This window comes from Sus scrofa, chromosome 10 (assembly GCF_000003025.6).
Source record: "Sus scrofa isolate TJ Tabasco breed Duroc chromosome 10, Sscrofa11.1, whole genome shotgun sequence".
In the NCBI taxonomy this organism is placed as follows: Eukaryota; Metazoa; Chordata; class Mammalia; order Artiodactyla; family Suidae; genus Sus; species Sus scrofa.
Window position 1 is genome coordinate 44,238,328 of NC_010452.4, and position 24,727 is coordinate 44,263,054.

Sequence of the window (24,727 nt, forward strand, 5' to 3'; positions counted from 1 at the left end):
AGTTTCCCTTTTTCTCTATATCCTCTGTGCCACGTCCATGCCCCTGTCCACGCTGAGAGCTTGGGTTTTTGGGTTTTTGTCTTTTTAGGGCCACACCTGCAGCCGATGGAAATTCCCAGGCGAGGGGTGGAATTGGAGCTGTGGCTGCAGCCACAGCCAGATCTGAACTGCATCTGCGACCGACGCCACAGCTGTGGGAACGCCGGACCCTTAACCCACTGAGTGAAGCCGGGGATCGAACCCCTGTCCTCACAGACACTACATTGGGTTCTTAACCTGCTGAGCCATAACGGGAACTCTGAGAGCTTGGATTTTAACCTCTCTGATCCCCTATAAAATTTACCACCTCCTTTATTCTTTCAGTCCTTTGTTCCCTAATAACTCAGTTTGTTTCATAGGGCCTCAGGGGCCTTAGGTGCTTACTTCTGTCACAGACTCTGGGATCCTAATACATACACGTAATTAAAGTTCTCCACCTACTTCCCAGGTAAGAACATTATTCCTCCAGCACAGACTTTTTGTTTGGAAAATCTATTCATGAGATGTTCCTGTTGTGGCTCAGTGGGTTAAGAACCCGACATAGCGTTGGTGATGATGTGGGTTTGATCCCAGGCCTCGCTCCGTGGGTTAAGGATCCGACGTTGCCATAAGCTGTGGCTACGTTGCAGATGTGGCTCCAGTTCGACCCCTACTCTGGGAACATCCATATGCCATAAAAAGGAAAAAGGAAAAAAAAAAGGAAAATCTGCTGATGAATCTTTGAATGCCCTAAATTGTTAAAACCGCTGCACTTTTTAATAAATAAGGTTCTGAGGAGCCTATCTTTTCAACAAGTCCTTGATCTGTGAATAAAACAGTTACCCCAGAATCATCTGGGGTTTTTTTTTTGGTTGTGTTTTTGTTTTTGTTTTTTTAAGAAGACTTGGTCTGACCCTAAAACCTTTCCATTCTGTAATGTGGACTCGTTTGACCTAGATCTGTCCTTTAAAGGGCAAGTGGCTGTAAGACATTCTAAGATTTTGCTCAGAATTCTAAGAAAATGGGTAAACGTAGATATAAAAATGCAGGTTCATGAGCGACATTAATTTGATTTTCCTGACAATCTGCCAGATAGAAAGTTCTCACTTTTATTCACCTTCATTGTTACTCTCCATAGCAACTGAAAACTTTTCTGGGCTGAAATAATCCTCTCTAGCTCCCGGGGCACAGTCAAGGAATTTTAAAAACAGAGGACTTTGTAACCACGAAATACTCTGGGAGATTCAAAAGGCCACAGAGCTCCAGATAAATGATCGTTTATCTTTCTTCTGAAGGTAAGCACTGGTTTAAAAATGTTTGTATCATCCTCTGTCATTTTTAAAATGCTAACATATGAATCTTAAACTCTCTCTCTCTTTTTCAACCATAAAGTCATCCCAGTATTTTTGTTCCTATCCCACTGTCACGATTAGCTCATCTCCTGCCACGATGAGACACGAGATGCTCTTAACAGTTTGCATTCCTTAAGCGATTGGTTGAAGAGATTATTTTTTTTTCCCCAGAAAGACGATTGGCTCTAAAGCTGTCCTTTCTCCTCTTGAGTGAGCACCGAATATGTGGATTTATCACGGCTCGTGTGGTCTTGATATGCTTTTATTTTTCTAAGACATTTCTTCCTTTGGATCAGTTGACCACTAAAGACGAACCAGTGTTTTCTGGATGTTACTAATTTCTTTCAGTCCTTTCCTTAACTGGAATAGTCTAACGCTTCGTGATATCTGTAATTTATTAAAATTTCTTTTCTGTTTAATGTACTTCGCTTGATGAGGGCCGTAAATCACGGGGCAGTTGACTTGACAATGGGTTAAAATGAGGGTGTTTCTGGGGGTGGGCAGAAGAGAGACATTAGGAGTTTGGGAATAAGGTATACACACATGCACTTGAAATAGGTAAACAGTTGCCAAAGAGCAGGGGGAGAAAGTGGGGATGGACGGGGAGTTTGGGGTTAGGAGATGCAAACGATTCCATTTAGAATGGATAAGCAGTGAGGTCCTGCTGCACAGCCCAGGGGACTATATCCAATCTCTTGTGAGACAACATGATGGAAGAGAATAGGAAAAAAATGTGTGAATGACTGGGTCACTTGGCTGTACAGTAGAAACCGCACAACATTGTGAATCAACTCTAATAAAAAAATAAAATTAAGAGTTCCCCTCGTGGCTCAGTGGTTAACGAACCCGACCAGGAACCATGAGGTTGCAGGTGTGATCTCTGGCCTCGCTCAGTGAGTTAAGGATCTGTCACTGTCGTGAGCTGTGGTGTAGGTTGAAGACACGGCTCGGATCCCAAGCAGCTGTAGCTCAGATTAGATCCCTGGCCTGGGAACCTCCATTTGCCGAGGCATGGCCCTAAAAAGATAAAAAAAAAAAAAAAATTAAAATAGGTAAACAGCAAGGACCTATTGTATAGCACAGGGAACTCTACTCAATATCTTGTAATAATCTGTAATGGAAAAGAATCTGAAAGAATATATATAACTATGTATATCTATGTATTTGTATACATGTAACTGAATCACTTTGCTGTACACTTGAAACTAACACAACACTGTAAATCAACTACAATTTTTTTTAAAAATGAGGGTGTTTTTTGCCCTGGGCCTTATGCCTTATAGCACCTGTAGGGTAGACAGTGAAATGTCTTCTTCCTAATTTTTGCCTCTACATTTAGTTCAGAAAGGGACAATAGAGCAAACTCCTTGGCTGTTGGAGTTTGAAAGTCTCCACCCACCATACGCTCCTGCTGGTTGGGATTATAAACCACCTACAGACCCCCTGTTGTTCAGAAAGAACTTGTCATTGCAAATCAGCTTAGCCACCCAACTCATGCATCCTTTCCAACTTTTGCAGCCACAACAGTTAAAGCCTTTCTTTGCCCCCTTTGCACAGAAATTGCCCCATTGACAAGTTTTCACCGTGGACGCCAACCCACCCACCTCCATCAAAGACAGACTCCGGGTAGAGGCAGAGTGGAAATGTGCTTCTGGACAAAGCTTTCAGTGTTCTGGGTGCCCCTGTTCCTTCTGCTCAGCCTTTTCCCCTCAACTGAGACGGAAAACCCCTCAACTCTGGACAGCAGTGGCCCTTGGAGGCCAGGACCACTGGCAGACATCCTACGGGTTCTCTCTGCTAATGACCCCCCAGCCCTGAACTACTCGAGAAGCCTCATCAAAACATTGCTGGAGAAAGCCGGGTGCCCACGGAGAACGTATGGAAGGCAAGGACACTGCAATCTGGTTAGTGCACGAGGATGGGATTAGGGACCAAGCCGTGTTCAAAGGAGAGAAATGGGAGTTCCCGCTGTGGTGCAACGGGATCCCTGGCATCTCTGCAGTGCCAGGACGCAGGTTTGATACCTGGCCTGCGAAGTGGGTTAACGGATCCAACATTGCCACAGCTATGGTGTAGGTCACACCTGGAGCTCAGGACAGATCTGACCTCTGGCCCAGGAATTCGTTATGCTGCAAGGTGGCCAAAAAAAAAAAAAAAAAAGAGAGAGAGAGAATGCAATAGAAGAGTTCCCTGATGGCTCAGCAGGTTTAAGATCCGGCATTGCCACCGCTCTGTCTCTGGTTACAGCTGTGGTGTGGGTTCAATCCCTGGTCCAGGAACTTCTGCATTCCCACCCCTCCACCACACACACACACACACACACACACACACACACACACACACACACACACACGAGGGAGCAGTGGGCAATGGATTCATTGCCTGGCTTGTAGATCAAAAGCAAACCTTCCAATGTCTGAGTTGACCGTGCATTATGATATAATAATTCTCATATCTGGGATGTGACAAATCATATAGCATTCTGCATGTAGCATTTAAAGACAGGGAGGGGTTCCCGTTGTGGCCCAGCAGGTTAAGAAGCAGACATAGTGTCCATGAGGATGTGAGTTCAATCCCTGCCCTCACTCAAGTGGGTCAAGGATCTGGCGTTGTCACAAGCTGCAACATAGGTTGCAGATGCTGCTCGGATCTGACATTGCCGTGGCTGTGGTGTGGGCCAGCAGCTGCAGCTCTGATTTGAGCCCTAGCCTGGGAACTTCCATATGTTGCAGGTGCAGCCATAAAAAGAAAAAAAAAAAAGGCAGGGAGAATTTTTTAATTTTAAAATGATACTGCTTATGTAAGTCTTGATACAACCCTTCCGCAGGTGTAAAGGTATTTATTTGTAAGTATGAACTTTTAGTTCCATCTTCTTTCTGATTGACTCATTCTGTGTTTGACCTTGTGGTTAACTTGAACGTGATGGGTTAGCTGCCGTCTGTTTTCTGAGGCATCATAACAGTGATCTGCTATTTGTCTAACATTGAACTATTGAATTTTTAAATACTTTCTCCAGGATATTGGTAGGTATGTTCTAATATTTTGCATCATGGAGAGTTAATGAGTTGGATAATCATCTTCTTAAAAATTAAGGAATCTGAAGAGTGCCCGTTGCGGCTCAGTGGGTTAAGTATCTGACTAGTATCCATGAGGATGTGGGTTTGATCCCTGGCCTTGCTCAGTGGGTTAAGGACTCGGTGTTGCTGCAAGCTGCGGCATAGGTCGTAGATGTGGCTCAAATCTAGCATCGCTGTGGCTGTGGCGTAGGCCTGCAGCTGCCATTCTGATTTGACCCCTAGCCTGGGAACTTTCATATGCTGTGAGTTGAGCCTTAAAACAAAAACAAAAACAAATCTGAGCTGGGGAAGGGAAGTGCCACCATGGAGCTAAAATGTGACCCAGGGCCTCCTGGGACCCATTTCCCAGCTATTTTCTAGTCTATCATGTGACTCAAACCCTACATCAGCATCCCCTGATCAGGTTTCACGAAATACCCAGGGTGAGTCTTTCGTCTCTAGAAGTGGAGATTTCTCTTGTCCTGGCTGGGATTTTTAAAAATTTTTGCAGGCCACTTTCTTTTCTTTCTTTCTTTTTTTTTTTTTTTGCCCGCACCCGTGGCATATGGAAGTTCCCAGGCTAGGAGTCGAATCGGAGTTACAACTGCCAGCCTACACCATAGCCCCAGCAACGTGGAATCTGAGCCGTGTCTGCCACCTACACTACAGTTCATGGCAATGCCAGATCCTTAACCCACTGAGTGTGGCCAGGGACCGAACCCATGTCCTCATGGATCACTAGTCGGGTTTGTTAACTGCTGAGTCAGGAAGAGAACTCCCATTTGCAGGCCACTTTCATGTACAATCAGCATTAAATGCAAAGAAATGTTTAATGCAAAATTAGAATGTCTGCCTCGGGTGGGGGGGCACAGCAGTGGAATCAAGGAAAACAACCCCCTTAAGCATTAAGCCCTGGTCTTAAAATGACTGCAGACCAAAAATGGACGAAAACACTGCCACCCTCCTTTTGAGACCAATGAAGGTTTTTGAGAATGAACTTACTAGTAATTAAATAAATACTAGATGAAGACATAACTAACTACATAAACAAAAAAAGTGAATTATTTCCCCCAAAAGAAATGTTGACAGACTTTCTCAATTATGCTTAATTCTGGGGGAACTATTTCCTGGCCAAGAGTTTTTTTGTTGTTTTGTTTTGTTTTTCACGGCTGACAGATTTTCTCTCTGCTCTGTGCAAACAATAAATAATTCAATAATTAGTAAAACTCCCTAGAGTTCCCAGAAATAACATGTATTGTAAGAGGCAACTCATCTGTAATGACATTAATTTATATATAAAGCAATCCAAGACTTCCCACTGGAAATAACTAGGCGTTATACCTTGTTAATGTCCCCTGAGAATTTGCTTCGGAGAAATGTTCTCCTCTAATGACAGGAAGAGCCTTATTCAGGGTGGTCGAATATTAGTTTAGCTAATATTCTAAATATTAGGATATTATTCTATAATTTAGATTAGAATGGAGGGATGGGTTATTTTGCACATTTTTTTTTCATTGGGGTGACATGAACGAGGGTTGGGCCAATTTAGCTTCTATTTGAATCAGTTCCGTTCCTAGTTCCCAAGAAAAGTGTCTAAGAGCTTTGTCCTCCTGCTGCTGCTGTTGCCTTTCTCTAAGACACCAAGGTTTAAAAAAAAGGCGTTTCTTGGCTTGACCTGCTCAGAGGGCTCCAATTTACTCTAATCACCCATAATCTAAGGTTGATTGCAAGGAGCTTGCAAAATCTCTCTGTGTCAGTCATAAAAAGCCAGGGAGAAACACCATTTTCACAAACACCCACATTCTGGTGCAAACCACGAGTCTTCATCTTGTTGAATCTTTTTTTTTTTTTTTGCTTTTTAGGGACATAGTCCACTGAGAGGCAGGCCTCTCACAAATTCTGTGGTAAAAAGGAGATGAGGGGTTAGGTTCTTATCCTTAAACGTCAAAAAAAAAAAAAAGAGGAAAGTGTGTATCTTGAATTTGTGGGGAGGTTAAAAAAAAGTTTCCAGTTTTATTTCAGTTCTAGGTAAAAACTGATTATTTATTTTTAATTTATTTGGATGCACCTGTGGCATATAGATGTTCCCGGGCCAGGGAAATCTGAGCTGCAGCTGCTGCAAGTCTGGATCCTCAACCCAGTGTACCTCAGGGGAACTCCAAAACTGAATTTTTTAAAGAGCCATCTGTAGTGTTTGAGACCACTGTTCATTTAAAAATAAATCCATTCAGGGAGTTCCCACTGTATCCACAGGGATGTGGGTCTGATCTCTGGCCTCCCTCAGTGGGTTAAGGATCTGGCGTTGCTGCAAACCGTGGTGTAGGTCTCGGATGTGGCTCAAATCTCATGTTGATGTGGCTGATGCCAACCCTAGCCTGAGAACTTTGATATGACATAGGTGTGGCCCTAAAAAGAAAAAAAAAATCCATTCAGGATTTCCTACAGTGGCGTAGTGGGTTAAGGATCCAGTGTTGTCTCTGCTGTGGTATGGGTTTGATCCTTGGCCCAGTGTAGTGGGTTAAGGATCTGGCATTGTGGCAGCTGTGTCATATGTTACAGCTGTGACTCAGATTTGATCCCTGGTCCAGGAAATTCCATATGCTGTAGGTATGGCAATTAAAAAAAAAATCTGCAGGCTTTGAAAATTAGTAGTCTTGCCTGACCATGGCTTTCCCTTTTTTAAGGAGAAGGGTGTGGAGTTTCCATCATGGCTCAGTGGTTTAAGAATCTGACTAGGAACGATGAGGTTGTGGGTTCGATCCCTGGCCTCGATCAGTGGGTTAAGGATCTGGCATTGCCGCGAGCTGTGGTGTAGGTTGCAGACACAGCTTGGATCTTGCGTTGCTGTGGCTCTGGCGTAGGCCAGCGGTGACAGCTCCGTCTAGACCCCTAGCCTGGGAACCTCCATATGCCGTGGGAGCAGCCCTAGAAAAGGCAAAAAGACAAAAAAAAAAAAAAAAAAAAAAAAAAAAGAGAGAGAAGGTGAGAATGGGGTTTAATCAAAACTGAAGGGGGGGGGGAGGTAACTCCAGGAGAATAAGCCTGCTTCAGTAATGATGAGAACCATGACCTTGTGTGGATTCCAGATGCAGCAAAAGGAAAGGAACCTGGTTTGGAGTCAGTCAGCTCTGGGTCTGAATCCTTGTTCTAGCACCTTCTAGCTGCCAGGACACATGGACCCTAACTTCCTCATTTGCACAGCTGAGGAGCTCATTCCCCCCTGACCATCTCTGAGTGGTGTAGGAGCTCAGCTTCTCTTCTCTCCCTTACATTCATAGAAATGTCTAGTCACCCCTTTTCAGGGACCCTGGAGGAGCCCTTGTGAAGGGCCTTCAGTGCAGCTGAAAAACCAGACATTCCCCAGCTTCCCATCCACTCTCCCGGGACTTAGGAATTTTTTTTTTAAGTATAGTTGATTTACAATCGAAGAAACAATAGTTTCTTCAGTTTCGGTTGTACAGCAAAGTGAGCCAGTCATACACAGTTCCCTTTGCTGTACAGAAGGACCCCATTGCCCATTTGCTCCAAATGTGACAGCTTACATCCACCAACCCCAAACTCCCCCATCCATTCCACTCCCTCCCCCCTCCCCCTTGGCAACCACAAGTCTGCTCTCCACGTCCATCACTGTCTGTTTTGTAGATAGAATCATTTTTGCCATATTTGAGATTCCACGTATAAGTGATATCATATGGTATTTGTCTTTGTCTTTCTGACTTACTTCACTTAGAAGAATCTCTAGTTGTATCCATGTTATTGCAAATGCCATTATTTTGCCCTTTTTAATGGCTGAGTAGTATTCCATTGTATATATGTCTTACATCTTAATCCATTCATCTGTTGATGGACATTTAGGTTGTTTTCATGTCTTGGCTATTGTGACTAGTGCTGTGATGAACACAGGGGTGTATGTATCTTCTCGTATTATAGTTTTGTCCTGATACATGCCCAGGAGTGGGGTTGCTGGACCACATTGTCGTTCTATATTTAGTTTTCTGAGGTACCTCCACATTGTTTTCCATAACGGTTGTACCAATTTACATTCCCACCAACAGTGAAGGAGGGTTTCCTTCTCTCTACACCCTCTCCAGCATTTGTTATTTGTTGGCTTATTAACAATGGCCATTCTGACCAGAGTGAGCTGATACCTCATTATAGTTTTGATTTGCGTATCTCCAATTATTAGCAATGTTGACCATTTTTTTCCCCGCTGTTTTTAACCAAGATCTCCAGGTGATTCACAGGCACATTCAAAGAGAACCAATTTTTTTTTCCTTTTTTGGCCACTTCTGTGGCATATGGAAGTTCCGAGGCTCAAGAATCGAATCCAAGCTGCAACTGCAATGCTGGATCCTTAACCCACTGTGCTGGGCAAGGGATTGAACCTGTACAGTTGCAAAGACAATGCCAGCTCCCCAGTCTGCTGAGCCACAGTGGGAACTTCGAGAACTGGTGCTTTAAGGCCCTGCATTTAATTCACTCTCCCTCTCGCATTTGTCATAACATTTATGGGATAAAGTGTGAAAAGCATAAGGCTTTCTCTTGTTTATCCAGCAAGTTTATCTGAACTCTTCTCAGCTATGGCTTTTCTTTCTGTCACTCAGAAATGCCACTCAATCCAGTACAGACCCACCAAAAGCTGGTGTCTGCCATCAGCTGACATTCTTCCAGATTTTTGGGAGGAAAAGGAAGAAATATCATTTCCCTCTTGTATTGTATAGTCATTTGCTAGTAATCCCCGCCCCCTCCTAAACAGACCTTATAAAAATCTAAGAACTGAAAAGAAGGCAGTGGATTTACCCATCTACCCCAAATCAAATTCTCAACATCTTTTGGTCTAAAATTCCTCAAGTTTATGCTGCAGATTCAGACAACTGCCCTATTAATACAGAAAGAGGAAGGATTTTACATAGCTCTTGAGGCTGAGGCTCTGGCTTGAAATTCACAAGCAATAAACAAAGCTGAACTGAACAGCCAGCAGGAGGCCATCTGATTGGGCTCCAGGGTGTCAGAGAAAATGACTACTAAATATCTGAGTAGTCCACTTAGCTTAGCAGAGGAGGAGCCTCACATTTTGACTAGTCTTTTCCCAAAGATTATTTCCTTGTGAAGTTGAAAAACAAATTCTCAGCATCTGTGAGTTTGGGTTTTTGTTTGTTTGTTTGTTTCCTTTTAAAACTTAGGCTTCCTTCCACCTGACAAGATTAAAAGGAAATCGATGGATTAGTTCTCAATGAGTCCATTCTTCTTTAACAAAGGGTCACTTCACTGGAGTCAGAGCCTTGGACAGATCCGGATGCCTATGGAGTGCCAGTATTTGCAAAATTTTACTAAACCTCTTCTCCCAAACTGCAACTCGGCCACTTCTGAAAACTGTAACAACTAAAACAAATCGAGTGGTGATGAACTGAAAATCCCAGTTCACCACCCACCTCCATAGCACTTTTTGTCATGGCCACTCCTAGAAGGGTCCACATTTTCTTGCATTAGCTCTTCTGATTCCACCGCCTACCCCAGTGTTCTTTCCTTGAGCCACCACCTTCTGTATTAAGGTAACTTGTCTGAGATTCAAGTATCAGAACACAAAGTTTTCAGCCCATAATTGTTCTTTTTTTATTTCTTGTTTTGGCTGTGCCCATGGAATGTAGAAGTTCCTGGGCCAGGGATTGAACCTGTGCCACCACAGCAACAATGCCAAGTCCTTAGCCATTAGGCCACCAGGGAACTCCCAGCCCATGGTTCTTTGATTCACAATAAAGTATTGTTTCAGCAGGCCTCAAAACACTGAAGCCAGGGGTAGATTTCAAGTTGTAAGCTTTTCACAAACCAGTTCTGGTGTAGACAGGCGTGATGGCAGCTCTTACCCCCTTTTCTGCTGCCCCCGTGCTATACCCTTCCTCTCCAATCCCTAGGAAGATACACAGCAAAAGCATGGAGAAGGACCCTGAGTGGACAGGGGTCTCAGGCAGCTTGGATGGGATGATGGACAGCCATACACTGTGGTGTGCTGCCAGCCACACTGGGGCCACACAAACGTGGTCTGGTGGCCTCGTGGAGGTCCTCTGTGTTCTTGACATTTTTCTTCCTGCCTACCCAGTGCCATCAAACAACCTGAACAGCCTTTGAAGTTCTGTCACAATGAACTGGTTTAGGGAGTTCCTGTTGTGGCTCAACAGGTTAACCTGACATAGTGTCCGTGAGGTTACAGGTTCAATCCCTGGCTTCACTCAGTGGGTTAAGGATCTGGTGTTACTGCAAGCTGCAATGTAGGTTGCAGATGCAGCTTGGATCTAGTGTTGCCATGGCTATGGCATAGGTCTCAGCTGCAGCTCTGATTCCACCCCTAGCCTGGGAACCTCCATATGGTACAGATGCAGCTGTAAAAAGAAAAAAAAAATGAAAAAAAAAAAAAAAGAAAGATGAACTTGTTGAAGCCTCTGGTTGTACTGTATTCTTACTGATGGATATGAGAGCCTCACCCATCCCCTAGCCTCCTCATTGACCAAATTTCTTCCTACTGAACACAATGGAGAGAAAAACGGTGGCATGAGGAGCTGCACAGAAAGTACATAGGGGCGACCAGCTAATTGTCTCCATGTCACAAGACAAAGGAATAAGAATATAAGGTCTATCAGTGGCAGAGCAGGAATGAAGACTGGGCAGCTGCTATCAGCTGTGTGGCTTTAGGTACATTACTGACCCGCTCTCAAGCTTGACTGACATGTGTCCTAAGGTTATACCTTCTTCTTAGAAGGAAGTTGAAATCTGTACTTGATTCCATGCAGAATCTTTTCCTACTGCCTATAAAATGTACCTGTTCAAGCATTGTGCATTAAATCATTGAGTAATTGGTATTCTGAATGCTTTCCATTCTGCAGAAATATTTGGTGGACTATGATATAGGCTGGGCATGTTTGTCTTTCCACTTAAATAATGCAAGAAGCGTCCCCCTCATTGAAAAATTAATCATTAGGCACCTTTTCTAGAACCACTGAGATTTACATGCTGAGAGATGCCTGAATGCAGAAGGCATTTAGTTAGCCCTGTCTTGGACACATGGCTTGCAATAGATGGTAGCTAATAACCAATAGTTTTATCAGTGTTTTAGCTTCAGAGGTGATTTGGTACAAAGAAGGATTCAGCTGATTTACTTCCCTGGGTTTTGGTGTCAGAATTTGGGCTTTCTCTAGGGGTAATTAGGGGACAGAAAAGGGTTGCTGTGGTTTTGGTGGTGGAGTGTGGACATGACAATGGTCTTGTGCCTTTGATTGCCGAGTTCTTGTCCCCTCGCAGTTGAGTTGGGGAGAGATTGGAATCTGCGTGGTTTGCAAAGAATGCGATGAATGCTTTTGCTTTTTGAGATGGATGCTGTGTTTCTTCCTGGTGCAGATGGTGTTTTCTAGATGTTTCCTGGTGGGACCCACAGCAAACATGGAATTAGAACCCCCAAAACTTCCTCCTTGGAGAACAGATTAAATAGTAGGGGGAGAGGGATAAACTAGAAGGGGACTAACAAACACTATACTATGTAACAAATAGGTAACTAACAAGGACCTGTTGTAGCATGTAGGGAAATCAGCTCAATACCATGTTATACCTATTTGGGAAAAGAATCTGAAAAGGAATGGATAGATGCATATGCGTGACTGATTCACTTTGCTGTACACTTGAAGCTAATAGAACATTGTAAGTCAACTACACTCCATTACAAATTTTTCAAAAAGATATTATGGCAGATTCCCCACCCTGCCCTGTGTTCCCCAGCATGGCACCATTCAATAGAAATATAACACAAGCCGCAAATGCGAGGCATGTGTCATTGTACATTTCCTAGGAGCCACATTTTAAAGCATTAAAAAGAGACAGGTGAGGTGTTTCCACTATGCTGCATCTGTAGTGTAGGTCATAGCTGTGGCTTGGATTCCATCCCTGGTCTGAGAACTTGCAGGCACGGCCAAACAGGAAAAAGAAAACAGGTAAAATTCATATATTTTATTGAAACTTATGTGCGATATCACTCCCACATTAATAAAAAATCTTTAGAAAGTATTGAAGTATTAACATAATGAACATCACATTTGATGTTTTTTTTGCCAGACTAAGTCTGTGAAATCTGTGTGTTTTAAACCACCAGCGTATCTGAAAGGGAACAAATCACATATTAAGTGCCCAGCATCCACAGGCAGCTAGTGGCCGCTTTAGCAAACACCATTTTTTCTTTTCTTCATAGCCCTTGTATTCGAATATTCCTTAGTCTGCTTGTTTATTTTCTATTTCCTCTTGAAGACAACTGGTCCATAAAGGCTGGATTTTTTTAAAATTTGTGTCTGCTTTGTGCAGAGATTTAGCCTCAGCATCTCGCACCACACCTGCCACTTGAGAGGTGGGAACGCGGAATGAACGCGTACCATCTGCCTCTCTGTTATCCTACTGATGGAACTGGTATCAGTTCTTTTCCAGGACGCAAGTGGTTCCCACATCCTGCTGTTAACAGAGAGGTTGGTGGTTCAAGAATTATTTAAAATGCTTCCATGATGCTTTGTTTCCCACCCCACACCTGGTTTGTCTCATCTGGGACATTTACGTGTCAGAGGAAGATGTTAGGGGGATGTGATGGATAGTGAGAAAAGATAGACACAGGGGTTGTGGGAGAGAAGCTCTCCCAGCAAGACAAGAGCTGTCTTTCTTCAGAGATACTGGAGGGGTGGGGATGGGGGGCTTCTGCCAATGCTCTCGGGATCTGAGAAACAGCCCATTACACGACCCCAAGCACAGAATACAGCCACCAAGAGATGCCTATCTTGGGCCCCAAGGGACTTGTCCCACTGGGCAACACCAGATCTGAGCCACATCTGCCACCTACACTGCAGCGAAGGTAACACTGAATCTTTAACCTACTGAGCAAGGCCAGGGATTGAACCCACATCCTCATGGATACTCATTGTGTTCTTAACCTGCGGAGCCACAACAGGAACTTCTGGAGCATCATGTTGAAAGCCAAAGAGTCAGCTGGTTTTCATCAAGATAGCAAATTACGGTTTGTCCACTTGGTGATACTACAGCTGGAGGCAGAAGGACATGTTTAGGGGACAAGGAATTTCTGGGAGGGCATCATTGTTATATAAAAGGCCAACTGTGACTGTCTTCTTGGAGTTGGGCTATCGAAGCTGCCCACTTTCCCCTCCTAGTCCTAAAATAATGAGCAACAGAGACTCAGTGGGTGTTAGTGTTCTAGGAATATTGGTCAAATTTGTTTGCTTTTAATTTTTATTTATTCTTTTTATAGCCACATCTGTGGCATATGGAAGTTCCTAGCCTAGGTGTCCAATCAGAGCTGCAGCTGCTAGCTATCCCACAGCCAAGGCAACACTGGGTCTGAGCCCCATCTGCATCCTAGGCCATAGCTCATGTCAACACCAGATCCTTAACCCACTGAGCAGAGCCAAGGATTGAACCCACATCCTCAGAGAGACAACGAATGTCACGTCCTTAACCCACTGAGCCACAATGGGAACTCCTGTTTTTAATTTTTACATTTTTGTTTATTTTTTTTTTGCACAGTGCTTCGAACCAGATGCCCTATTACTCATAGCTGGAGGAGGGTTCGAGGATCCGCTTGGAGAAGAAGTGGTCCATCGAGTTTCCCTTCTCCTGCTCTATTACATCATTCACCAGGAAGAGATCTGTTCTTCCAAGCTCAACATGAGTCATAGGGAGTATAAATTTTACCTGCACAGCCTTCTCAGCCTCAGGCAGGATGAAGATTCCTATTTCCTGTCACAGAACGAGATGGAAGATATCCTGGCTTTCACCAGGCAGTACTTTGACACTTCCGGAAGCCAGGTAAGAAAGTCAAAATTGCGAATCTTTTAGCAATTTAAAATTGCAGCTCTGCTGCTAGGATACCGTAAATCTGCTAAAAATCAGAGTATGATTTTTTTTTTTTTTGGTCATTTGCTTGTTCCTAAAATACTCAACAGCTTCTACGAGAGGTAAGTATTTGTGGCTTTTCTTATGGGATGTTAGATGATGTAATATAACATTCTGAGTCCAAAGGGGGAAATGTAATGACTAATCAGTAGTCAGATGAGTTTTAGCCAGAAGCTGCATGGGTGGATAGGCAAGCAGGCCAGGTGACAGGGCAGCTCTATTCTGAGTCCCCCAGGGCACCAAAGTGAGTGTGACTCAAGGCTTTGGATCAGTCCCTGAGGACTGAACTGTAGTGGTGAAAGCGGTGTGTGTATTTGCTTTCCCTTCTGGACAGAGGAGGAGAAAACAGTAGGAGTTGGTGAAAAATGAATTTATCACTAGCTACTTCCCCGCAGATGCAGCTTGCAAAAAAAGCATCATGCCTGACAGCACAGGGAATATATCGGCAGTGGCTCCGGATTGGTGCTGCCTATGTTCAGGATCCCAAGCGCCTTTCTTTTCTTCTTCTTTTTTTTTTTTTAGGGCCGTACCCGAGGCATATGGAGGTTCTCAGGCTAGGGGCTGAATTAGAGCAACAGCTGCCGGCCTACACCACAGCCACAGCAATGCAGGATCTGAGCCGCAACCTACACCACAGCTCATGGCAATGCCGAATCCTTAACTCACTGAGCAAAGCCTGGGATTGAACCCACAACCTCATGGTTCCTAGTCAGATTTGTTTCCACTGCACCACGACGGGAACTCTCCGTGTGTTTTTCTTCTCTCTGGACTCCCACTATTAGGAAACAGGCATCTTGTTGCCTTCATTACTATCCCAGCACAGGCCAGCCTTTCTCTTACCTTTTTGCATTCTACTTTGCAGTGGGAAGTTTGAAGTGATCAAGAGTTGAGCATATGTTGCTATAGAGTTAATTTTTGTGTATTCCCTCCCCCCCACCACCAATCACAGGTTGAAATCCTGACCCCCAATGTGATAGTATTCTCTGAACATGAGTTTTTATTTTATGGCCACACCCATGGCATATGGAAGTTCCTGAATCAGGGATTGAATTTGAGCCTCAGCTGTGGCAACGCTCAATCCTTTAACGTACTATGCCAAGCCAGGGATCAAGCCTATACTTCCGCAACATCGCTAGCTGCTGCAGTCGGATTCTTAACCCACCGTGCCACAGCGGGAACTTCTGAACATGAGGTGGGTTTTTGTTTTTTGTTTTTTGTCTTTTGGGGGCCACACCCATGGCATATGGAGGTTCCCAGGCTAGGGGTCGAATTGGAGCTGTGGCCGCCAGCCTATACTACAACCACAGCACTGCCAGATCTGAGGCGCATCTGAGACCTATATCACAGCTCACGGCAATGCCGGATCCTTAACCCACTGAACGAGGCCAAGGATCGAACCTGCAACCTCATGCTTCCTAGTCAGATACGTTTCTGCTGCACCATGATGGGAACTCCAAACATGAGTTTTTTAAAAACTGTATTTTCTTAAAGAATTAATTGAAAAGCCACCAGCACATGTTGAATAGAGTGGCAAAATGTGATTTTTTTGCTTGTTTGCTTGTTTGTTTTTTTATGGCTGCACCTGCAGCATATGGAAGTTTCTGGGCCAAGGGTCAAACCAGAGCTGCTGCTGGGGCCTTCACTACAGCCCCCGCAACACTGGATCTGAGCCACACCTTCAACCTACACTGCAGCTTGCAGCAATGCTGAATCTTTAAGCCACCGAGTGAGGCCAGGGATTGAACCTGCGTCCTCAGGGAGACACTATGGGGTCCTTAACCCACTGAGTCACAATAGGAATGCCAAAACTTTTTTTTTTTCTCTTGAACTATTCATTGATGTGTGTCTTTGTTTGGGCTGTTATATCATAAATGCTACAAATCGGGTAGCTTATAAACAACAGAAATTTGTTCTCACAATTCTGGAGCCTGGAAAGCCCAAGGTCAAGGTGCTGGGCAGATTTGGGGTCTGGTAAGAGGCTACTTTTTGGTCCATAGCAGGGTCATTTTTTCATTATACACATGGTGGGGGGCAAGGGAGCTGCGTGCGGCCTCTTTCGTGAGGCCACTGATCCCATTCATGAGCGCACCACCCTCCTGACCTAATCACCCCCTTAAAGGTCCCACCTCCCAATACTGTCACATTGAGGGTTAGGATTTCAACATGTGATTGGTGGGGGAGGGGGAGGTTACACAAAAATTCCCTCTCTAGCAACATAGACTGATAATTTGACTCTTGGCCTCATTTCAGATTTCTAGGAATTCAGAAGGATACAATCATGCTGCAACTTAAGGCCAGCAAACAAACCCTCCAATTTGCTGTAAAAAGGTTTAATTTCTTTTGTTATTGGCAGAAGAAATGGACAGACTGCTTACTAAAGACTTTGCAGATATCACTTTGGTAACTGTAATCTCGTGCCTCTCAAAATTTGGGGCCTTTTTTGTTTGTTTGTTTTTTTTTTTTCTATTTCCAATTGAGAATATGGGGTTCTTTCATAGAATTCACCTTGTTGCTTTAATCAGGAGGTGTGCCTCAAATGAGTTTCCTCAGTGCAATATCTAATACAATACAAGCTGAAATTAGCCACTAGGATTGTAGCCCTCTTGCGTGTTCCTGTCTTTTGATACAGATGAAATAGAAATGGAAACCCTACCCTTCAAGGCAGGTGGAGTGTAGATTTCTGGAAATGCAAGATGTGCTGAAAATACATGGGCTTCCGAGTATGTGTGAGAGTAAACATTCCTAGAACAGAATGAAGTAATTCCATATTGTAGGTATAATTTTTTATTTTTTATTTTTTGCTTTTTAGGGCCGCACCCATGGCATATGGACGTTCCCAGGCTAGGGGTCCAATCAGAGCTATAGCTGCTGGCCTACGCCACAGCCACAGCAATATGGTATCCAAGGAACATCTGTGATCTATATCAAAGCTCACGGCAATGCTGGATCCATAATCCACTGAGCAGGGCTGGGGATCGTATCTGCGTCCTCATGGGTACTAGTCGGGTTTGTTACCACTGAGCCATAACTCCTATGTTGCAGGTGGACCTACTTTATTCATCCATTCAGTCAAGAAGAATTGAGCTATTGATGAGTCATAACCTGGTGTTAGGTCTTAGAACTACCATCTCCTGGAAGGGGCACCATGGTCTCCAGTTCTTGGGAAGGGTTCTATGGCCCATGCACTTGGGCTAGGATTCCTTTAGGAAGTGAGTCAGTCCAGACTTTGGAAGGGGGCCAGTTGGCACCTCACTGCAGGCTGCTGCTCTCTTAGATGAGAAGGGTGTGAGGTAACAGAAGGTGTTGGCAGTCCAGGCCCCCTAGGATTAGCATTTTCTTGGTTTGCATAGGTTACAACTTGCACAGGTCAAGCCACTAACAGCAGCTCTGGATGGATCTTAACCAGCTCACTAAGAGAAACAGCTTTATACCATCAGACTATAATCTCACCACCCTCCCTCATAGTCCAGAGTGCAAACATCCATCTATGCCTTCCTTCTCTTCTGCCCAAACTGGTCTGTTTTATCTTCCCGACTCAATCTCTCTCTCTCTTTTTTTTAATAATGATTTTTATTTTTTCCATTATAGCTGGTTTTACAGTGTTCTGTCAATATTCTAAAGTACAGCAAGGTGACTCAGTTACACATACATGTATACATTGTTTTTTCTCACATTATCATGCTCCATAATAATTGACTAGATATAGTTCTCAGTGCTATACAGCAGGATCTCATTGCTTATCCATTCCAAAGGCAATAGTTTGCATCTATTAACCCCAAATTCCTAGTCCATCCCACTCCCTCCCCCTCCCCCTTGGCAACCACAAGTCTGTCCTCCAAGTCCTTGATTTTCTTTTCTGTGGAAAGGTTTTTGATTCCAGATATAAGTAATATCGTATGGTATTTGTCTTTCTCTTTCTGACTGACTTCTCTTAGTATGAAAGTCTCTAGTTCCATCCATGTTGCTGAAAATGGCATTATTTTGTTCTTTTTTGTGGCTGAGTAGTATTTCATTGTGTATGCATACCATATCTTCTTGATCCAATCATCTGTTGATGGAGATTTAGGTTGTTTCCATGTCTTAGCTATTGTGAATAGTTTTGCAATGAACATGCGGGTGCATGTGTCTTTTTCAATGAAAGTTTTGTCTTTATATATATACCCAAGAGTGGGATTGCTGGGTCACACAGTAGTTCTATATTTAATTTTGTGAGGTACCTCCATACTGTTTTCCATAGTGGTTGTACCAATTTACATTCCCACCAATAGTGTAGGAGGGTTCCCTTTTCTCCACACCTTCTCCAGCATTTGTTATTTGTGGACTTATTAATGATGGCCATTCTGACTGATGTAAGGTGGTACCTCACGGAAGTTTAGATTTGTAATTCTCTAATAATCAGTGATGTTGAACATTTTTTCTTGTGCTTGTTGGCCATCTGTATATCTTCCTTGGAGAAATGTCTATTCAGGTCTTTTGACCATTTTTCCATTGAGTTATTAGCTTTTTTGCTATTGAGTTGTATAAGTTGTCTGTATATTTTAGAAATTAAGCCCTTGTCAGTTGCATCATTTGATACTATTTTCTCCCATTCTGTAAGTTGCCTTTTTTTAAATGGTTTCTTTTGCTGTGCAAAAGCTTTTCAGTTTGATTAGTTTCCATTTGTTTATTTTTGCTTTTATTTCTGTTGCTTTGGGAGACCAACCTGAGAAAACATCTGTAAGGTTGATATCAGAATGTTTTGCCTATGTTCTCTTCTAGGAGTTTGGGGGTGTCTTGTCTTACATTTAAGTCTTTAAGTCATTTTGAGTTTATTTTTGTGCATGGCATGAGGGTGTGTTCCAGTGTCATTGATTTACATGAGACTGTCCAGTTTTCCCAGCGTCACTTGCTGAAAAGACTGTCTTTTCCCCATTTTATATTCTTGCCTCCTTTTTCTTCCTGACTCAATCTCTTAATGCTTCCACCTCTCTCCATTCTTTGCACTCGTTTGCTGTTTCCCTGGTCAATGACCAGGGACCTGTACATGGTTCTCCATCAGCACCTCCTCTTTGATGGGGGATGGGTGTTCATGACCACATCCTAAGGCTTTTGATAACTGACTCTCCTCCACCTGCCATGCTACTCCCCTCCTTACCTATGAATGTGTTCTTACCAACCTCAACAGTTACAAACAAAAAAAAAATAAATACAATCAGCCCTTTTCATCCTTGTCTATGTCACAAGAATGCACCATTGACCTAGTAGCCTTCTCTTGCTTTTTTTTTTGATGAACATACATTCTCCTTCTCTTTATACTCCCATACATTTTATTTCTCAACCACCTCTGCCCTGCTTTTTGCTCTCTCACTTTTGTCAAGTCTTGCCTCCATGAAACTCTTTTTATTCATGATGTCTGTCATCCCACATTTCATGGGCTTTTTTTTTTTTTCCCATTTCCTATCACCCCCTTTTCTTCTCACTTGTCCAGCTATTTCAAGAGCTACATAAGCAACACTAAAGAAAGGACAGGTTGAGGAAGAGAAACAATGACTTCCGGTTTTTTTTTTTTTTTTTTGGTCTGTTTAGAGCCACACCTGAGGTATATGGAGATTCCCAGGCTAGGGGTCAAATCGAAGCTGCAGCTGCCCATCTAACACCATAGCCACAGCAACATGGGATCCAAGCCTCCACCATGCGTTCTTTTCAAAAAAAAAAAAAAAAAAAGAAGCAAGAGAAGACTACTAGGTCAATGGTGTATTCTTGTGACATAGACCAGGGTGAAAAGGGCTGATTGTATTTTTTTTTTTTTTAAGTTTGTAACTGGCAAGATTGGTAAGAGCACATTCATAGGTAAGGGGGGGAGTCACATGGAAGGTCTCTACTTTGGCTTGGATAACCCTGCACATTCCTGGTTTTCTTTCTCTCTGATGCCCTCGTTTTCACCTACTGCAGACTTTTCTCTCTCTGTATAGATTTTACGATTAATGCTCTTTGGGGCATGAGCTTAGTCCCCTGTCATTCCGTGTGTTTTCTCCAGGGTAGCCCATCTCTACTTAAAGATGACTCACAAGAGTGTGTCTCCACCATAGACGTCTCCCGTAGACTTCAGACCTACATATACTACACAACATCTTTTTCTTTAAGGATATGGTAATGGCACCTCCCCCTCAAAACATCCAATATCAAGGTCATAAATCAAACCAACGAGACTCCATCTTTATGGAGCAAATATGTCAGCAAAGAGCATAATCATCCAGTCAAATACCCAGCAAGAAATTTTATTTTCAATTTCTTCTTCCTTCATACCTAATCTGTTTCCAAGCTCTACTGCTGTTTCTTCCTAACCAGTTGATTTTTCTCTGGTGTCAGCATCACTGCCTTGTACCTGGACCACTGTAATAGCCTCCTAACTGTGCTACTAGTCATCACTGACTCTCTCCAGTTTGTTTGTTCTCCACTATGTAGTCAGAGTGAATGTGTCAAAACACAAATCCAGTCATATAACCCCTTGCTCAAAATTCCCCTCTGGCTTCCAGTTGATTTTAGGATAAAGGGCAAACTCCATTCTGTGCCAAGAGATGTTCAGCTTCTACCATGTTCCTTTCACTCCACCAGCTCCAATGATTGTCTTCTTTCCAATCCTCCCTCCTGCCAGAGAAGCTGTGCACAGGCTGTTTTTCCTACCTGGACTATTCCTTCCTTCCACTCCTTCAGGTGTGTGTGTGTGTGTGTGTGTGTGTGTGTGTGTGTGTGTGTGTGTGTGTGAGATAATCCTAAGGAAGCCTTCTTTGATCTGCCTAAATGGGTAGAAGAGTTGTCTGTTTTCACCTCGTTGTTCCACGTACCTCTCCTTCAAAGCCATTGCCAAGATTATTCACTTACATTGATTCCATTATTGTTTCATTAATGATGCTAAACTTTAAGCTCCAGGGCAGGGAATGATTTTGGATTTGGTTGACATTGTTTTTCCAGTAGCTAGGGAAGTGCCAGACATATATTGGGTATTTGGGGAAATTTGGGGGAGCTAGTGGATGGCCTTACCATTATGCATTTATCAAACCCAGAAACCTGGGTCATTTCGACTCTGCACATTTTCTTTCAAGGGTTTTAGTGTACCTTCTTAATATTTCTCAAGTGCATCTGCTTCTCTCCATCGCAAATGCCACTTACTGTCTTAGGTCATGAAGTATCTTGGACTCATCAATAACTTCTTAACTAGACTTCTCGCCCTCAAATTCTACCCCTGTCAATCCATTTAGTACTTTTCCACCCACCTGATTTATTGTATTTTTCTGTTTTTCATAATTTTCACTGGCTCCTCTAGAGCCTTCAGGGAAAACATTTTTATGGCACTAATACAGCATTTAGAGCTATTATTTTATGGCAATGATATAACATTTTATAATACTTGAACTTGATTCCTCCTCCAGTCTACTCCCCACCAAGCTTTCTAGGAGACACTGGAAATAATGGTAGTAGTAGCTAAGGTTAGCTGACAAGGTCCTGGGTGCCGAGTGCTATATCAAACATTTTGCATACATTACCTCATCTAATCTTAAAACCTTTGCGATGGGAGAGATTGTCTCTTTTTACAGATAATGACTATGAAGGGCCCAAGGTCACTCCATTAGAAATGGCAGAGATAGTGTTAAAGCCTTATTTGTCTGCCCTGAGCACTATGCTATAGAAATTGCTTTGATGATCTAAAAAGTCCCAACACCATCCTGTGTTTCAATTTATTTCCACACTCATGAGGAAGAGTATTGAAGAGCATACATCTGAGTGCAAATTGGGACTCCGCCCTTTGTGGCCAGGTAATCTGTAAAAAAATAATCTTTTTTGGAATTTCGGAAGAAAGAAAAGTGAGCCTATGGAATAGACTTAGCATAGTGTCTGGCGCATAGTAGGCACTCAATAAATGTTTAAATATACATGAATGGGGAGGCTAGTGGGATGTAAGGTGAGATTCTTAGCTGTTTAAATGCCCATAATTTAGTTGAGGAAAATTGGTGTACGCATAGGTCTTACGGGAGTTCAGAGAACACAGATATTTTACTCGCTTTGACTTGCAGTTAGCACACACTGAGCTTGAGATGAAATGAAGTTATGATGGTCCAGGGCAGCAGAGTCAGCGGGAAGAGTGGAAGGCGGGGATGGGCAGATGTGAGCTAATATATACAAGACGGCTAAACAGTAAGGTCCTACCGTATAGTGCAGGGAACTATACTCAATATCCTGTGATAAAACATAATGGAAAACAAAATTTTTAAAAAGTGTGTATACACACACACACACAAAGAGCCCAATCACTTTCATATACAGCAGAAATTAACACACCATTGTAAATCAACTATGCTTCAATTTTTTAAAAAACAGGTATATATATTAGAAGTTGTAAGGCTCTACTTGAAGGTGGAGATAAACAATTCACCAATTGAAAGGATATAAGCAGTCAGGGCAAGAGTCTCCCTGGAGAAAAACAGCTTTTTTTTTTTTTTTTCCTTCCCACTGTACAGCAAGGGGATCAAGTTATCCTTACATGTATACATTACAATTATATTTTTCCCCCACCCTTTCTTCTGTTGCAACATGAGTATCTAGACAAAGTTTTCAATGCTACTCAGCAGGATCTCCTTGTAAATCTATTCTAAGTTGTGTCTGATAAGCCCAAGCTCCCGATCCCTCCCACTCCCTCCCCCTCCCATCAGGCAGCCACAAATCTTTTCTCCAAGTCCATGATTTTCTTTTCTGTGGAGATGTTCATTTGTGCTGGATATTAGATTCCAGTTATAAGTGATATCATATGGAATTTGTCTTTGTCTTTCTGGCTCATTTCACTCAGTATGAGATTCTCTAGTTCCATCCATGTTGCTACAGATGGCATTATGTCATTCTTTTCTATGGCTGAGTAGTATTCCATTGTATATGTATACCACATCTTCTGAATCCAATCATCTGTTGATGGACATTTAGGTTGTTTCCCTGTCCTGGCTATTGTGAATAGTGCTGCAATGAACATGCGGGTGCATGTGTCTCTTTTAAGTAGAGTTTTGTCCGGATAGATGCCCAAGAGTGGGATTGCGGGGTCATATGGAAGTTCTATGTATAGATTTCTAAGGTATCTCCAAACTGTTCTCCATAGTGGCTGTACCAGTTTACATTCCCACCAACAGTGCAGGAGGGTTCCCTTTCCTCCACAGCCCCTCCAGCACTTGTTATTTGTGGACTTATTAATGATGGCCATTCTGACTGGTGTGAGGTGATATCTCATGGTTGTTTTGATTTGCATTTCTCTTATGATCAGTGATGTTGAGCATTTTTTCATGTGTTTGCTGGCCATCTGTATATCTTCCTTGGAGAAATGTCTATTCAGGTCTTTTGCCCATTTTTCCATTGATTGATTGGCTTTTTTGCTGTTGGGTTGTATAAGTTGTTTATATATTCTAGAGATTAAGCCCTTGTCAGTTGCATCATTTGAAACTATTTTCTCCCATTCTGTAAGTTGTCTTTTTGTTTTCTTTTGGGTTTCCTTTGCTGTGCAAAAGCTTTTCAGTTTGATGAGGTCCCATGGGTTTATTTTTGCTCTAATTTCTATTGCTTTGGGAGACTGACCTGAGAAAATATTCATAATATTGATGTCAGAGAGTGTTTTGCCTATGTTTTCTTCTAGGAGTTTGATGGTGTCCTGTCGTATATTTAAGTCTTTCAGCCATTTTGAGTTTATTTTTGTGCATGGTGTGAGGGTGTGTTCTAGTTTCATTGCTTTGCATGCAGCTGTCCAGGTTTCCCAGCAATGCTTGCTGAATAGACTTTCTTTTTCCCATTTTATGTTCTTGCCTCCCTTGTCAAAGATTAATTGACCATAGGTGTCAGGGTTTATTTCCGGGTTCTCTATTCTGTTCCATTGGTCTGTCTGTCTGTTTTGGTACCAATACCACACTGTTTTGATGACTGTGGCTTTGTAGTATTTCTTGAAGTCTGGGAGAGTTATGCCTCCTGCTTGGTTTTTGTTTCTCAGGATTGCTTTGGCGATTCTGGGTCTTTTGTGGTTCCATATAAATGTTTGGATTGTTTGTTCTAGTTCTGTGAAAAATGTCATGGGTATTTTGATAGGGATTGCATTGAATCTGTAGATTGCTTTGGGTAGGATGGCCATTTTTACAATATTGATTTTCCCAATCCAGGAACATGGAATATCTTTCCATTTCTTTACATCTTCTTTGATTTCTTTGATTAAAGTTTTATAGTTCTCAGCATATAGGTCCTTTTCCTCTTTGGTCAGGTGTATTCCAAGGTGTTTGATTTTGTGAGGTGCAATTTTAAAAGGTATCATATTTTTGTATTCCTTTTCTAATATTTCATTGCTGGTATATAGAAATGCAACTGACTTCT

General features: G+C 42.8%; 1 protein-coding gene across 2 annotated transcripts in view; it reads left to right on the forward strand.

The window, feature by feature from the left end:
• The window catches only part of SLC39A12 (solute carrier family 39 member 12), an 81,696-nt gene continuing 57,920 nt past the window's right edge, over positions 952-24,727 (forward strand). Inside the window, exons 1-3 of one of the 2 annotated variants that reach the window (XM_003130728.4) lie at positions 952-1,313; positions 2,928-3,274; positions 13,988-14,269. In XM_003130728.4, coding sequence (XP_003130776.2) covers positions 1,289-1,313; positions 2,928-3,274; positions 13,988-14,269 — 654 coding nt within the window. In that variant the 5' untranslated portion in view covers positions 952-1,288. The remainder of the gene's footprint in view (positions 1,314-2,927; positions 3,275-13,987; positions 14,270-24,727) is intronic. The other variant, XM_003130727.4, reaches the window with a different exon arrangement.